The sequence below is a fragment of the Columba livia genome, chromosome 3 (assembly GCF_036013475.1).
Source record: "Columba livia isolate bColLiv1 breed racing homer chromosome 3, bColLiv1.pat.W.v2, whole genome shotgun sequence".
NCBI classification, from domain to species: Eukaryota; Metazoa; Chordata; class Aves; order Columbiformes; family Columbidae; genus Columba; species Columba livia.
The window spans coordinates 111,387,892-111,403,098 of record NC_088604.1 but is presented as its reverse complement, the minus strand read 5'-3'; the positions used below and the strand labels follow the sequence as shown (position 1 = coordinate 111,403,098).

The following is a 15,207-nucleotide window of genomic DNA, read 5'->3' as shown; positions in this document are numbered from 1 at the left end:
ATTTGAAGAGGGCAAATACCAGTAAAAAACCCAAACAAACAAAACAAACCACCAAAAAGCCACCAAAAAAAACACAGCAACACATACTTCTCTCACTAGCTAACCTATATTCTCCATTCATTTCCCACATAAAACTCATGCAATGAATTTAGTGAACTATTATTTGAAGACTATACAGCTGATTGCTCTTTAGGAAAAAGAAAAAAAAAGCCGTTGCAAAGAAGAATAACTCTAGGAGTAATGGTTATAACAGCCTTTGAAATTTTGACTGTATGAAAGCCATTCCTGATAACACAGCACACAGATCTTCACCTCACCTGGAAGCAGATACAAGTAATCGCTGAAAATGCACAGCTGGAAAAACCTAATAACAAGAGTTATAAACAGACCTCATTCCCGTGCTCCTTCCTGAAAGCAAATGATAAAGAAAATTACCTAAAAAGCTCAAGGAACAAACTCTCTCTAGTATTTTTCTCAGCCCAAAACTGCCTCATACCTTGCTGTAACACAAAGAGACTTGGCAAGAGCCTTTTAAAAAATTTTTAATAATGCTCATTTTCTTTACCAACACTCCACTGATGCAGAACTACACTCTATTCAATGCTCATTACTGTTTTACCTTGAATTGAAAACTATGAGTATTTGGGTAAATGGATTGAATGGCTTGTTTTTCCTCTTCATTTTCTTGTGTAAAAAAGAATTCCCGTTCTTAATATCAAGAGGTGGGCCCCATTTTCCTGTTTCGCTTTCCATGTGCATTTGCCTCTCAGTACAATGTTCCTTTTCAGTATCTTCAGTGAATTTTTAGAGCCTTCTTTTTTTCCCCCATCCTCTTTTTTCTTTCTCCCTTTGTTTTTCTGGTAAGATAACTTTACTTTTCAAAAGTAACACTCATCTGAGAAGCCAATAGTAGGAACAGTGAAAAGGACAGGACATCATCTTACAGTTCAGATAATTATTTCAGCTCTCCTCTCAACATCAGTAGAGCACTTCCATCCTCCAGTGAAAACCTAGCCCATCTCACACATTCCCACTGTTAACTACTTTCCTAGAGATACGCTGCCTCTCAACAACCTCAGTCCTACAAACCACCTTCTGCAACCCCATTCTGCCCATCCACACGTCAGCTACATGAAAACAGACAACTCTCCTGAGCCCAAACAAGGGAAGAGCAACAAGGACTGTATCTGTCATATTTTTCTGTTCTCTGTTGATCAGTCCGTCATCAGCCACAAGGAGCTCTTTCAAGGACTAGATCCTTTCTGCAGTGTGTAGGGTGGTTTCAGAAGACCGAATAACAGTAACTCTTCTCCAGTAGTTTAGGTTATCTTCAGAGTTATTTCTATATGTCTTGTAATAGGAATGAAAGCCAATAGGCAAACAAGGGTCTGCTCCTTCTAATCAGCAGCCAGAGAGGGTAGAGAAGATCTTCAGAGTGTCAGTCCCTTCCTTCCCCCTGCCTCCTCCCTAAGCTTTCCTGGCTTTTGAAGCTCGCCTTTCAATTAGATCACTTCATACCAGCCTTAATCTTCGGTCTTTCTTCTTGGGGAATAACTACTTAAGAACTGTCATATTGAATCAGATCAAGTGCTGACAGCGTTTGTGATCTTCCTCTGCCCGTGACCTATAGCAGATGCTCTGGGTACTCCAGCATCTGTCCTCAGCTTTTGTACTTGGCTGTTTAAAGCTGCAGAAGACTTAAAATTTGACCCAATTCTTGTCGCTTTCAATGCTGATTACAGAGGTCTGATTAGCCTAGAAAGCCACATACAACACTGGTCAGCTTTTGTTGAGGTTCCAGAAAGCAGAGAGCTCTGAGCAGACTGGCAGAACCATCCCTGTCCAGCACAACACCAAGCTCACAACAGCTCATACTTCTCTGTAAAGCCTCTGGACTAGAAACACAAGGATTTACTACCTTTTTTTTTTTTTTTTAAATATATATAGCTTTTACAATCAATCCCCACACTAAGCCTGAATATTAAATTATTCTAGTGTGCAAATATGCTCACTTGCCTGAGCATATGATTTTTTTTTTGTATCTGACATTGTCTTGTTTACAGGGCTATTATTTTCCTCTAGTGGAATATCCTCCACATTGTCCAGTCAAGCCACTGGTATCTCCTAAAGCAAAACAAGTATGTTCTGAACCTGGATTTGTTTTTTGCTTCTGAGAAATGGTGTTACTGAAGGGTTTTGGTTTGGCGGGTTTTTTTTTTCCTTCGCTGAGACAACATATTGACTCTGCTGCAGTGTTCCTGCTGGTGCATGGCTGGTTACTGCACTATAATCAAAGCATATGATTGACTCAAGCTTTCAAGAAAGAAGATATGGAATTTATTCAAAGAGCTATCTGGGGGTGGGAATACTTTCAACAATACAACTGTCCTTTTATAATCTGTTTCATTCTTATTTTACTCCTAAGTACTTTTTTGTATGCTTAGAAAGCTATGCCTTTAAAAATACCCTTTCCAAACTTTGGAATGAAGAGCTGGTAATTTTCCCCGTTGTTGCAATAGTACATTAGTGTGATAAATCATGGGTATTCCTGACAAAACAGGTGCTTTTCATAATCCAATGAAGCAAAGTCCATGCTTACTCCAGGAGAACAAACATTTTTGCTTGGGAAGATCACTTTTGCTTTTAAGCTAGAAAATAACATTGCAATTGAAATCCTCATAGTACAACTGATGTTAGCGAACATTGGCTAAAAGCACTGGACTTGCTAGGCAGTGAAAATTTCTCATTTAAAATCTCTCTCAGTTGATAAATGTATACGTTTATACATAAGAACATGTAAGAGTATCCAGGCTTTCATATACGATGGTTAAACCTTGCTTTTGCAGGGACTCTAAAAATGAACTTCAGGAGTGCAACCATGGAAACAACGAAAAATGGGAATTCAGTTAGCTTCTCTGGCATTTGTGGATCTTTCCATGAAAGCACTACAAATCATGGACTTAAAATGCACAATAGGTGCATTGTTTCACAATGTTTCTTTCTCCCCATTTTCGTTGAAAAACCCAAGGCATAACCAAACATCAATGTAAAGCATGGCAAAGGAAGAAGTTAAACTTTCAGAATAGATGAAACTTTTTATGTAATTAGCACTTCAGCATCTGGATGGGCAGGAACTAGTGAAAGGAAGCTGGATCAATACATCCATTTGATGCTTTTCCCCACATGACTGCAGAGCATTATGAAATTTTACCCGCAGCCCAGAATTCAGTGAAATTAAGCAAAAAGTTTATTTATTTGCAGTGAAAGTTTTCTAAATGAAGGTTACAGTCTCTTCAATACTTAGCTCTGCTTGCCTAAGAGTTACAAATATATTGTTGGAAACAAGCTAACACCCAAAATAGGGATGTGCAGATAATGCAAAATGTCTCATCTGTTGACTGATCACAGGCACTTTGCTAGCCAGCTCTCAAGTGTCCACTGGTGACTACTGGAGAGGATATTCTTAACATTCTCACCGGCACTTGAAACCTTGACTTACCTCCTAATCCTACCAGCAACACATTTCAACAGCCACTTACAAATGCACAGCCACTACTGTGTGAATCATTTCCTAAAACACGTCGCTGTCTGTTCTGGAGCCTGCTCTTTCCTCTTTCTGCACTTCTATTTCAAACAGCACCACCGCTCTAATTTGTTATCTGTGATTGCTACAAAGCTCTGTCAGGGCAACCTTCTCCCATCAGTGGGCTATGCCAGCATGGACATGGAGCCAGCAGCTTCCTTTCAGTTCTCGAGTTGTAACGAAAGAGGACAACTACTGTTTGTTAAACAGCACAGCTGCGCTGAGTGTACTTACTGCAAAGTGCCAAACGCTCAGCAGCCACTCTTTCACAGGGGAGTGGCTCCTAAAGCAGCTTTACAGACCTGCAAGATGAGCTGTCTCTTTGTCTGAGCTTTATTGCTTTCAGCTTTTTGCCTCCTTCCTTCCAGAGGAAGGGAGGATATAAACACCTGACTTCTAAGTCAGCCCCCAAAAAGGCTGCTGTAGTGTGCTATTGCAGGCTTCCCTCCCCACTACTCTAGCACTAACCAGCCGATACATCAGCTATGCAAAACAGAACATAGCCAGTTCTTTTGACCGCTTTTTCCCAGAACATACCACCTAGAGAAATGCCAGCTCTCCAGGTGTCAGGGCAGATCCCACAGTACAGCTGACATGTTGCTGTAGCACTGAGCCAGCAGAGCTGTGAGAGGACAGGGCACAGCCTCAACTGTGCTAACCCCACATTCTGCCTGCAATCGCCTGTCCCTCCAATCCATCCAGGCAGACTGCTGGGCTCACACAGACACAGTGCTCCCCGTGCATTACCCAGCTTGCTCAAAAAGCACTGCTCTGTATCACACCTGTGCAGCCTTGCGGAAAAAAAGGTGGGTTTGGCCACTTACAGACACTTGTTGGAGGAGCTAGAGGATCAGTTAGCGCAGATTTACATAAGCGGTGCCTGACAACATGCCACTTCTTTGTGTAATATCGATATTTTGATTATAAAAGCCAGTGCTTGTTCCCCCAGAGATCAGTGTGTACAGATCCCAGAAGATACAGCCTCTGGGGTTATTCACACTTGTACCTCTCCTCCCAGACCAACCCTCACATTGGTCAGGCTCATTTTTGGAGAGAAGAGCAGAGTCACAGTGCTGGGTAAAATTAAGGCTGTATTAGTACCTATCACCGGCTCCAGAGGCCTTTCTCTCTCCTCACTATCTGGTCTGAACCCTCACACTCACTTTCAGTGGCACAACTACAAGTTTCTTGTGCTGTACTACAAAATATGGCCCTGACATGGTGCAGGTAGGATTAAAAAGGTAGCATGGGATGGCAGGAGAAGGGTGGGAGATGCTTTTACTCCAAAGCCACAGCAAAGAGCTGCACCCAAAAAACCCCTTAATTTCCCATTCTTCATGTAACATGTCACCGCATATACAATCAAGAATTCAGTATATTTCTGCTTCATTTTAAATGTCTAAAATATTAAGTAACATTTACTGTGCTACATAACCATATGCAGATTATACAGACACACAGTGTAGTCACGTAATTGTGTTAAACTTCTTAATTCAAGTAGAGGGCCTTGAAGCATGCAAAAGCAAACAATTTTTGCTACTGAACTTCTGAACCTCAGTAGAAGGCCCCATGGTCTGCTAAGGAGAGAGAAAAATTTATGATAGTTAGCATCACTGGCGACTTGGGAAATTTCTGCTCATTGGTGATCCCAAGGATGACAACAACAACAACAAAAAAAAACAAGAAAAAAAAAAACCCAACACCTCCTCTTTTTACTTAATAAATCAAGAATCAAATAGTAAATTCACATTCTAAGGCTAATAAGAAGTCACTTCTAAGGAGTTATTCATGGAAGTCCCCAACACAAATGTAAATATTACTAATGAGAAAAAAAGTATGTTACTGTTGCCCTAAGCAATTATAAATAAAAACAAATGAAGTGTAGCTGAAGACACAAGAGTAAAGAACAAGAAATAACCAATGGAATGAAAATCTCAGAAATTTTCAGCCTCCCGGGCAGCCTCCTACACTGTCACACATGTAAAGCTGCATTGTTTCTGTTTACGCAGAAAGGGCTTTGCCCTGTGATATTTGGTCAGGAAGTTCTAGCATAACCACCAGTGCCTCCTTCTGCTTCGTAGCCACACAAATAAGCTTATTTTTTCATAGAGCAAACTCAGTCCCCAAAAAAATCCCTCCTCCATAAATCTTATAATTCCCTGTGCCATTCAAACGCTCCACAACCACTCCTACGACTGCAATCACATAAATACTGTGATGTTCGGTGTGGCATATTAAATACTGTGAAACTAAGAGCTGGATTCTGTTTGCTAGTCAATAGCATAAGAAATGGGGTCACTGCACTGCAACTGAACAAGGAAGTCTAGAAATGACTGTTCTGACAACTTCTGGCTTACAGTATTTAAAGAAAACCAACCAGACTGTAACACATGCCAAGCACTTACACACGTACTACGTGCGTAGTTACACATGTACTAAATTCTACGCCAACGACTCGCTATAATCAGCTCAACAGGATTTTTCAGTGTGTTAACTAAACTACAGAAGTACGTGCTCTGGCAGGGCACAGACCATCCTTCTCTCCAGGATTTAAGCTGGGGAAATAAGGTCGGGCAGTTAGTGACTTAACACAGCAAGGTTAGGCCTTCATAATTACAATCTGACATTTCCAAACACTTTTCATATGCTGTTTAAGAAATAGGAAAGATTATGCTTTAAAAAACAAACAAACCCATACCTTAAAGAGTGTCACAGTAATCTCAACATTTTCAGGAACAGGCCATACCACCACCCCACGGTATGGGTTCTTGATTCCAGGCTGCCAACTATGAGCCTAAAGGAAAAAAAGAAACAGTTGTCTTAAAGCCATTATAATAAGTGCTGATTCAACTCCCATGTAGGTAGAAATAACATGTTACTGACTCAAAAAAGGCAGTGTTCTTAAAGCTATGACTCTACTGAACACTATAAAAGACATTATTAAGAATGATAGTGAGAAAACTCAGACTATTAGCAGGCTTGCTTTTTTTTTTTTCCCCCTACTGAATGAAATATGTTCCTCACAAGGTCCCAAGGCCTATTTTCTAACGTACATAGCACAGGTCAGGACACTCAGAGACCTGCAAAAAATTAAGGCCTTACGGCCAGAGCTTCTGTAGCAAGATGAGCTTTATTTTGTTTTTATCCAAATGAAGGAATACATTTATTTAAAGAACACGAATACAGCACATAGTGCAGGCTTAACCACGTTTAGACCTAAATAGAGAAGAAAAGAAGAAAAAAAAATAAAATCAAACCACAAAGCCAAATACAGCGATTTATAATACATCTTAAATGCTACTAAAACATTTAAATTCTTAAGGATTAATATGCTGTGATACCTACACCTAGAAAAGATAATGAAAAACACAATTGTAAAATAGACTGAGAACCAATTTGGACTGATGTACAGTATGTATTTAGATTTTAACAGATAGTCCCGAAAAATGACTTGTGTGAGTGTTTTTGTTTTGGAATAAGTATGTTTTTTCTAAGCTCAACTTAATCCATTTTATGATGTTGTGGAGGAGGGATTCTGATGCACTAGTGACTGCTGAGGAGCAGGGGTGTTATTATAAATATGTGGAAATTTTATCAGGAAAGAATGTACCATCTACTTACTGTTATCTGAAGCAAATTAACTGGGCTTTTTTTTTTTTTTTTTAATTCTACAGCATCACTCACTGCAGTTTTATACTCCTTCCAGCACTCACAACTTCAGATTAAGACTGCCTATTAGAACAAATTTTTACTATAATAAGGTTAGTAGGACTTGTGCCTCAAGTTCTCAGGTACCCTAAGGTAACCTGGGCAACTTTAAACATGACTTTGCTATACCGAAGTGAGAAAAACAAAGATGGTGAAACAGTCCCATTCAGACTCACAGAGGCAATAACTCTCTGTACTGTGAGCAGTGTGTGCTCCAGGTGTCAGGCTCAGATCGGGCAGCCCCGTCACACATACCCGTTGCTTCCTGAACCCTCTCACATTCAGCTGGGCTTTCAGAGCCCACAGCATCACGGGTACCTCCACTGGATTCACTCTTGCCCTAATCCCTCAATCCTCACAAAGCAGAGGTCTGCAGATTAGCTACAACTGACAACAACTGCTAAGGCAGCAGGGGCAAGGAGGGGAAGGACAAAAGGGGAGACAGAGGAATTGGGAAGGGATGTGAAGCTGAGGAATGGGGAATCACAGAACGGTTGGGGTTAGAAGGGACCTCTGCAAGTCATCTAGTCCAACCCACCTGCTAAAGCAGGTTCACCAAAGCAGATCACACAGCAATGTGTCCAGGCAGAATCCAGCATCCAGAGATGAAAGCCCCACCTGCCTCTGCAGCTACATGTGCACAGCACGCTCATTTCCATCCCCTTACTTTTATTTTCTTGCTGAACACTGCCAGCTGTCCTGTGGTTTTATCACAACTTCTTCCACCTTTGGTGTTCTGCTTAAAACCCAAGCTCCCAAAGATGCTTAATTAGATTAGAAATTTCAGTAAGTTTCTATGCTTTGTGCTTGCAGAGTAAACTTAAATAACATGACTTGGGGCATCTGAAAAAAAGAATTTTTTAAAAGAGCAGCTTGAAAGAACCCAATTTCTACTATTTTTAATTCCACAAATTTCAGCCTAATCTCATTATTCTAAAGCAGGCCTGGATGAATTTCTGAATAATTGAGTAAACAATGCTGTTTATAGCTTTACCCCACATGTGTATTTTATAAGAAAAAGATGTTTTGTGAACAGCAAAACACACCACAGTAGTTGTCATCCCCACCACAACCATCCAAGCTCCAGCTTCGCGTCTCTCCCCGAAGACCCACACTCCCCCCATCAATCTCAGCTTCTTTGCTGTGGATATTCAGTGAGCACCAGGCAGTGATCCAGAGCCAGGCACAGGCTCACCTTGAGCTTTCCTGTCCTCGTGTAGCACCTTGTCAGATAAATCAACTTCTCCTCCGCAGGGGCACTCAATCCTTTTTCTGGATACCAATTTTCACATAACTAATAGGAGCTCACGGTGTGTCTGGAACCTGCGCTTCCCTGATGGTTTTGGCCAATACTGACAATTACGTCAAACTTTTGGTGTCCAAGGTCCAGGCACTGACAGCCTGCTCAGCTGAGGTTCAGCTTATAAAACAAACTAGAAAATGAGCATTCACTGGTGCAGGCAAAGTTTTACTTCAAGTCCATTATCAGCACTGCCTCCCACCAGGAGAGTTAGAAAGACACAAACACATACTGAGATATATGTGATTTTCTGTCACTGTCACAGGCATGTTACTGCAAGCAACAACCAGGAGACAAGCCCTAGCTAATGAGCTTTTAAAGCAAAGCTGTTCTGTGATCAGCTGAATGTTATTAAATCCTCCTTTGGCTTTGAAAAATAAACACCGTACCACACAAACAGCATGACAGAAAAAGATAACATCAAAACTATGTCTGGGTTCTTTGGAAGGAGAAAGGGAAAGGAGAAAGCAAAAGGGGGAAAACACAGAGAAAGGTCTAACATCTACTATAATAATTAAAAATTAATATGGTGAGTGTTATTCTAAGACAGTATTTCTCACGGCAGGGACCTCTGTTGCAGTTTCTTGAAGTTATATCTGGCCTATATCAAAAAACCTTTTCAACTCACAAATTATAAGCCTGGACTTTGATCCATGAGCTGGATCAGGCCACCTCTGTGCAGCAGAATTGCCAACACTTCCAGACAGGTGACTGCTGTCAGGGCTCAGCCCAAGCAAAGTGCTGCATCGGTGCAGCTTGTTTCCACCATGACCCTCACTTCTACCTCAATTTCCCACTGGGTTGTGCTTTCTAGATGCATTTCTTTCCCTGCTGGTCTTCACTAGCCATCTCCTCTTGTCCCTGAGGCCAAGGTGAGAGAAGAAGCCAAGCAGAAGCACTGGCAACAGGTGCCTCACCCACAGCCCTCCCTGGCTTCATCTCCTAAATCTGAGGGACAAGAGACATGGCCTTGAAAGACAAGCAGAAATGTTCTGTAGCATTTCAAAGAAAAAGGCAACTCCTCCCTTTTTCTGCCAGTGGAAAATGAGGGGAGACAATGCAGCATGAAAGCTCTTTTAAATCAGGAAACAGGAGCTACAGGAGAGGTTGCTGAAATAGACTATTTATAAGTAGGGCTGTGAATGACATTGTCCAACCTACGGCATTGCTCTGGCACAAAACTGATGGCAGTCACAGAAGAAAGCTGCTTGAGAAAGGACATGGAGGTGAGCCCACAGATGCACACAGGCACTTCAAGCTACCCAGTTTTGAGATCTTTCCCCAATTTTCTCTCTAAAACAGACAGCAGTTACAATCCAGACAGCCTACTTTGCAATCCACCATACCCAACATTGTGAACATCACAAGTGTTCTGCTGTGCTCGAACTGGAAAAAGAGACTTGATACCTCTGCAGTTTTGGCATCTGGTTACGATGAGAAAGGAAAAACCTTTAAAAATAGATCTAAATCAGTGAACGTACAATGCCAGATAATTAAAGTGTTCAGTGTCCAAACAATAATGCATATAGAACACACCAAAGGGCTTACAAACTACTCAAAAGTAGTGAAATATTCCCAGAAATACCCAATCTGTTGTCAAGCAGCCTTCAACAGTCAATTATTTCCAACACAAAGCAAGCACACTCATGTTTGTGCAAATTCTCCACATTTAGTAATACTTCAGCAAGGTGCAGATTCTCCACTCTTAAGTGTCCACTTCTGGGCTGCATGGAACAGCAGTCTCCCACACCTCTCTCACCACAAGCACAGGTTAGACAAATTCAAGCCTTGTTCTCCAGTAGCTTCTGCTGGAGAGCCCAGGGTGGGCTTAATCATAAAAGTAACATTTCCCAGCACTGCTGAAACTCTTGTACCCAAAAGGAGGAACGTTACAGAAGACTGTAAAGAGCTCTTGTTCAATGTATGGCAATATATTGACTGAACAAAAGAAGATGAGACTAGCTCACTCAAAGGCTACCTTTTATGCATCACCTTTACTTAACATTACCCACCAAGGGCTGAACTTGACCGTATGAAACCACCTCTCACTCTGCACATGAACCTGGACAACAGTAATTAACGGAGGTGCTGGAGATGATGTTACATTGCACAGATTCCAAAACGCAAATACATTTCTGAGTGACTTCGAACAAACCCAATTACTTTGTGAACACATATTTTTGAAGCACTCTCCTCTGATCTAAAAAAAACATTTACAATCAATACTCTGTAATACAGAAAGTGTATAAACACTTATAAATCCAGTGTCATCCTCTTACAGGGAGGAGGAGGAGGTAGCAGCAAAAACAAAAAGCCCTACCAAACATGCACCAGACTATTTTAGCTAATTCTTGCGTGGGGGAGGAGAAACAAACAACAAAGCATGAGAGAGACTGAATATAAACCTTCCCTCACAGTCACTGCTCAAGTGTCTAGATTATAGAATATAAACAGAACAGTCTTTTAAATTTGAATTTTAAAACATTAAGTTGAAGACAGCCTCAAATCAGGAATTTCAGTTTCAAACGTGAAGTTTGCCACCACCAGCTGTTCATCACGAAGAAGATAAGGCAGATGCAGACAAATCAGCTATTGTAACTGGAGTACATTATGGACAGCACTTCCTCAGCCCCTGTATGTAGGGGATTTCATGACCTGGCACATGCCCCATTCCTGTCATGGCCAATTCTGCGCACTGCTGCTTACACTTTTCCTGTCACTAAAAAAAGAAAAACAAACCAACTTTCATGATCCTTCAAAAGCAAAATATTGTGTTATTTCAAGGGCCTGGCCTTCCAGATGCTTTATGAAACCTATCTGCTTTCTCTCTTCTTCACTACTGCCTTGTCTGATCTTGCCTCTGTTGTACAGGATAACCACAAGTTACTTTCCAGTAAGATCCTAAAGCCGACCATAATATTTTAAGCCTGCTGCAATTTATGAAACCATTAATACTTGTGAATCAAAAATACATTCCTATAGTCAAGCCCTCAATATTGTTTTATAAAAGCACAAGTCAGAACCAGACCTACTATTATTCTTCATCCACAGCCCCAAGAGTAGATTTATTGTGAGCCAGCAAGTTGTTGCTTTTTTTTTCCCCTGATAAAATTTTTGCCAACTAACTATGATTAGACCAGCTCTGCTTCTTGTCTCTGTTAGAGGCTGTTCAGAGGACAAGAACCAAGCAGGAACTCTACTGACTCCAGTAGAGCTTGGAGCAGCTCATCTTGTGAAGATAGTTCCTCTTCTTCAGCATTATCCAGGCACAACACTTAAGACAGGAAGAAGAAAAAAAAAAATAGTAACTCAAAGAGAAGGAGCTGACAAAGCATGTAGGTCCTTCATCTGGTGCTTCCATGCCAGCAGCATTGCTCCCATTTGCTCTGTGTGGTGAGTCCCACCAAAGCCATACATCATCTGGCAACAGCCAGTGGTCAGTATGATCCAGTTGCCAACAGACCTGCTGAAAAAGGAATGGACTGGGAAAAGCTGCTGATTTCTCCACACCAAAGCAAACCTCAACTGGCAGTTTGTGCATGGCTGCTTCTTCTGTACCATAGCTCAGTATCACAAACGGAAGGGACAAATTAAAGGCCGTACTCCAGACTACAGCTTGCATCCCCATGATCATCATGAAGTCACTGTGCTCGGCCTTCCAATTGAAGAGGCTGGGCACCAGAACAACACTCCCATGGCGCTCCCACCCTGGGATGCAGCCCAAAAACCCCAGCACGTGCCAGGCAGCCTTTGTTCAACCCACTGCTGCCAGCGTTCATTGAGAGTAGATGAGGAAACCGCAGATTCCCACAGGTTTTCCCAAGAATGTCTTCAATTCATCGGCCTGCACAATGTGTTACAACTGTAATTATGCATCCATGCCCTACTGCTAAAAAGTTACAGCAGGGGTATCAAACTCACTTTCACCGGGCAACACTATTTATACAGTTCTAAAATTACATTTATACAGTCCTAAAGCCACATTTAGCCATTTGAAGGCAACCATGAGGCTGATGGGGCCCCCAGTGAAAATGAGTTTGACATACCTGAGCTACAGAAAGACTGCTAAGCTTGGAAAATGAGCAAAACCTCATCTTCATGATGGAACAGATTCTCTATCACTGGGCTAACTGTTCAAACTTAATTTCACACATACACATTCATAACATATTCCTTAAATACATGATTCATGCTATTTCTTTCACCAAACCTTGCCTTATTCACTGCACACAATCTATCTAGCCTCAGTTAGGAACTTTGCAGATGAGGGTGGGACAAAACTGAATTCACTAAGGCACCATTTAACCACATAACAGTGAAGCAGTCTTTTCTGTGCATGTCCTATAGCATCTTTAACAAACAACCTCCAATTTCATTATTGATTAAGCAGTTTCGCTCACCACTCAGTCCTCATGCTCTCCCTAACCACTGTCTGCTTCAGAACGCAGCAATGCTGTAGGAAAACAATTTGAAGTTAAAGACTGTATCATATGCCTAAAAGGGTACGCATCGACCATTAGAATGACTCATCCTAATTCTGACCGCTTGCATTTGCAACCCAACATGATTTCTTTACTAATAAGCCGAGAAGCCCCAGGAATGCCACTATGGATTTGTGCTAGTCCCAGGCAGCCAACAGCAAGTCAGAGCCTTCCTGACTCCAGGGAGTGAAGAAGTTGGTAGGGACAAGCAGTCTGGCACTAGGCAACAAAGTAGCCAGAAAAGGCAACAGATTGCTAAGGACAGCAACACTGGTGACCCAACTGCTGCTTTATTGAGGGCACATCATTGCCAAAAAGGCTGGGCAGGCTACTGTTGTGGAGAACAAGGGATCCTTTCTACTCTCTACATATAGGTCCTTTTTACTCCATGTCCCTCTGCTTCTATTGGCTCTGCTCTTACTGTTCAAGTCCTCCCCCTGTTACCAACATTGCTCCTCTTCCTCTCTGTTCAAACAGTTTCCGATAAACCTGCAGCAAAAGTGCTGTGATCACAGACAAGGCACCTTCTTTCAGCGTTGATACAAAAAGGACGTTTGAAGAAAGTGCAAATTTGATTCTTCAGAGGTGTAAAATTCAACCATAAGCCTGCATGTGTTCACAGGAATAGCACAAAGTAGCTCCTTGACATCATGGCAGCATCTCTTTTCAAACTGAAATTTCTTAACTCGAAGCCTGGAAACGTGAGAGCATCTCAGTGAAAGGATTGTAAACGTATTCACAACACATTTTTCCCTTGTTCTACACTAGATCAAAGAGATTCCTCCCCTGCTCAAAAAAAGGCAAGTCTAGAAGCCCAGGCCCTGCAAACCCAGGGGCAACATGCCACTATGACAGGTAACTGAAAAGGGAGAGTTAAAAGCAAGTTGGCTGCTACAAGCTCCACCTTTTCTAAACTACCGATGCTGTTAACCATGTAAATTAAGTTTGAAAAGTTGTAGCAAGCCCCACCTACCTGATTCTGAAGAAAGACAACATTTGCACCAGCAGATTGGTGACTTCCTACCCCAAAAGCTGAAAGTTCCTTTTCATTCTAGGATTGCTCCGTAATTCTGTCAAATATCGCAAGATGACAAACCATCATCTTCCATGAACTCCTGGCACACATGAGGAAAGTGCCCAACCATACTGAGGCATCTTATTTTGACAGGCCTCTTAAAAAGCACCAAAATCAGACTTGCTCAGAGAGAGAGGGTCCCAGAATACACCTGTAAGTATCTCAAATCTGCATTAAGGTCAGTAACTGTAGGATACACTTATGGTCCTGTATCCATCTAGACTGCCACCAAAATGCTCTTTCTAAATGGTTATTGCTGTTCAATTGCAACACTTTAAAACTTACTATAATTTAACATATCTAGAGCTCCTACCCTATGTCTTCCATCATACTAACTAAAATATTGAGAATCCGGCACAGGATATCTCCCATGATTGCTTCTCATCAAGGGACCACTCTAGTAGTTTGCTTGGAAAGAAAGTATGTGGGCCAGAAGGCATATCAAAATCATAGAAAACCACAAAAATAAGGGCTTCAAAGGACGCCAAGAACTCAGGTTTGAGCTCAATGGTATCTTAAAATCGCATTAGTTAAGTAGGCCAGTTTCAGTGTATGCCCATAGCACCATCATACCAACTTCCAAGTTACACCACAACTTTTTAATGACATACCTCTTGTACTTCTGCAGTACACGAGAGACATGGAGCTACTGGAAAGAGTCCAGGAAAGGGCCACAAAAATGTTTAAGGGACTGGATTATTTCACAGGAGGAAAAGCTGAGACAGCTGGGACTGTTTGGTCTAGAAAAGAGAAGGCTCAGGGGGATTTTACAGATGTATATAAGCACCTGAAGGGAAGCTGAAAAGAAGACAGCGCCAGGCTCTCCTCAGTGGTGCCCAGTAACAGGACAAGAGGCAGAAGGCACAAAGTGAAACAGAAGGCTCCTTCTGAACATCAGGAAACACTTTTTCATCGCAAGTGTGACCGAGCACTGGCACAAGTTGGCCTGAGAGATTGTGGAGTCTCCCACCTTGGAGATATTCAAAAGCTGGCTGGACACAGTCCTAGATAATCAACTACAGGTAGCTCTGCTTAAGTGTTAGGGTTGGACGAAATGACT

General features: G+C 41.8%; 1 protein-coding gene across 23 annotated transcripts in view; it reads right to left on the bottom strand.

The window, feature by feature from the left end:
• The window catches only part of EHBP1 (EH domain binding protein 1), a 225,538-nt gene that overhangs the window by 174,526 nt on the left and 35,805 nt on the right, over positions 1 to 15,207 (bottom strand). For all 23 annotated transcript variants that reach the window (XM_065059180.1, XM_065059183.1, XM_065059184.1 and 20 more), the window contains exon 4: positions 6,282 to 6,377. In XM_065059180.1, the coding sequence (XP_064915252.1) occupies positions 6,282 to 6,377 (96 nt within the window). The remainder of the gene's footprint in view (positions 1 to 6,281; positions 6,378 to 15,207) is intronic.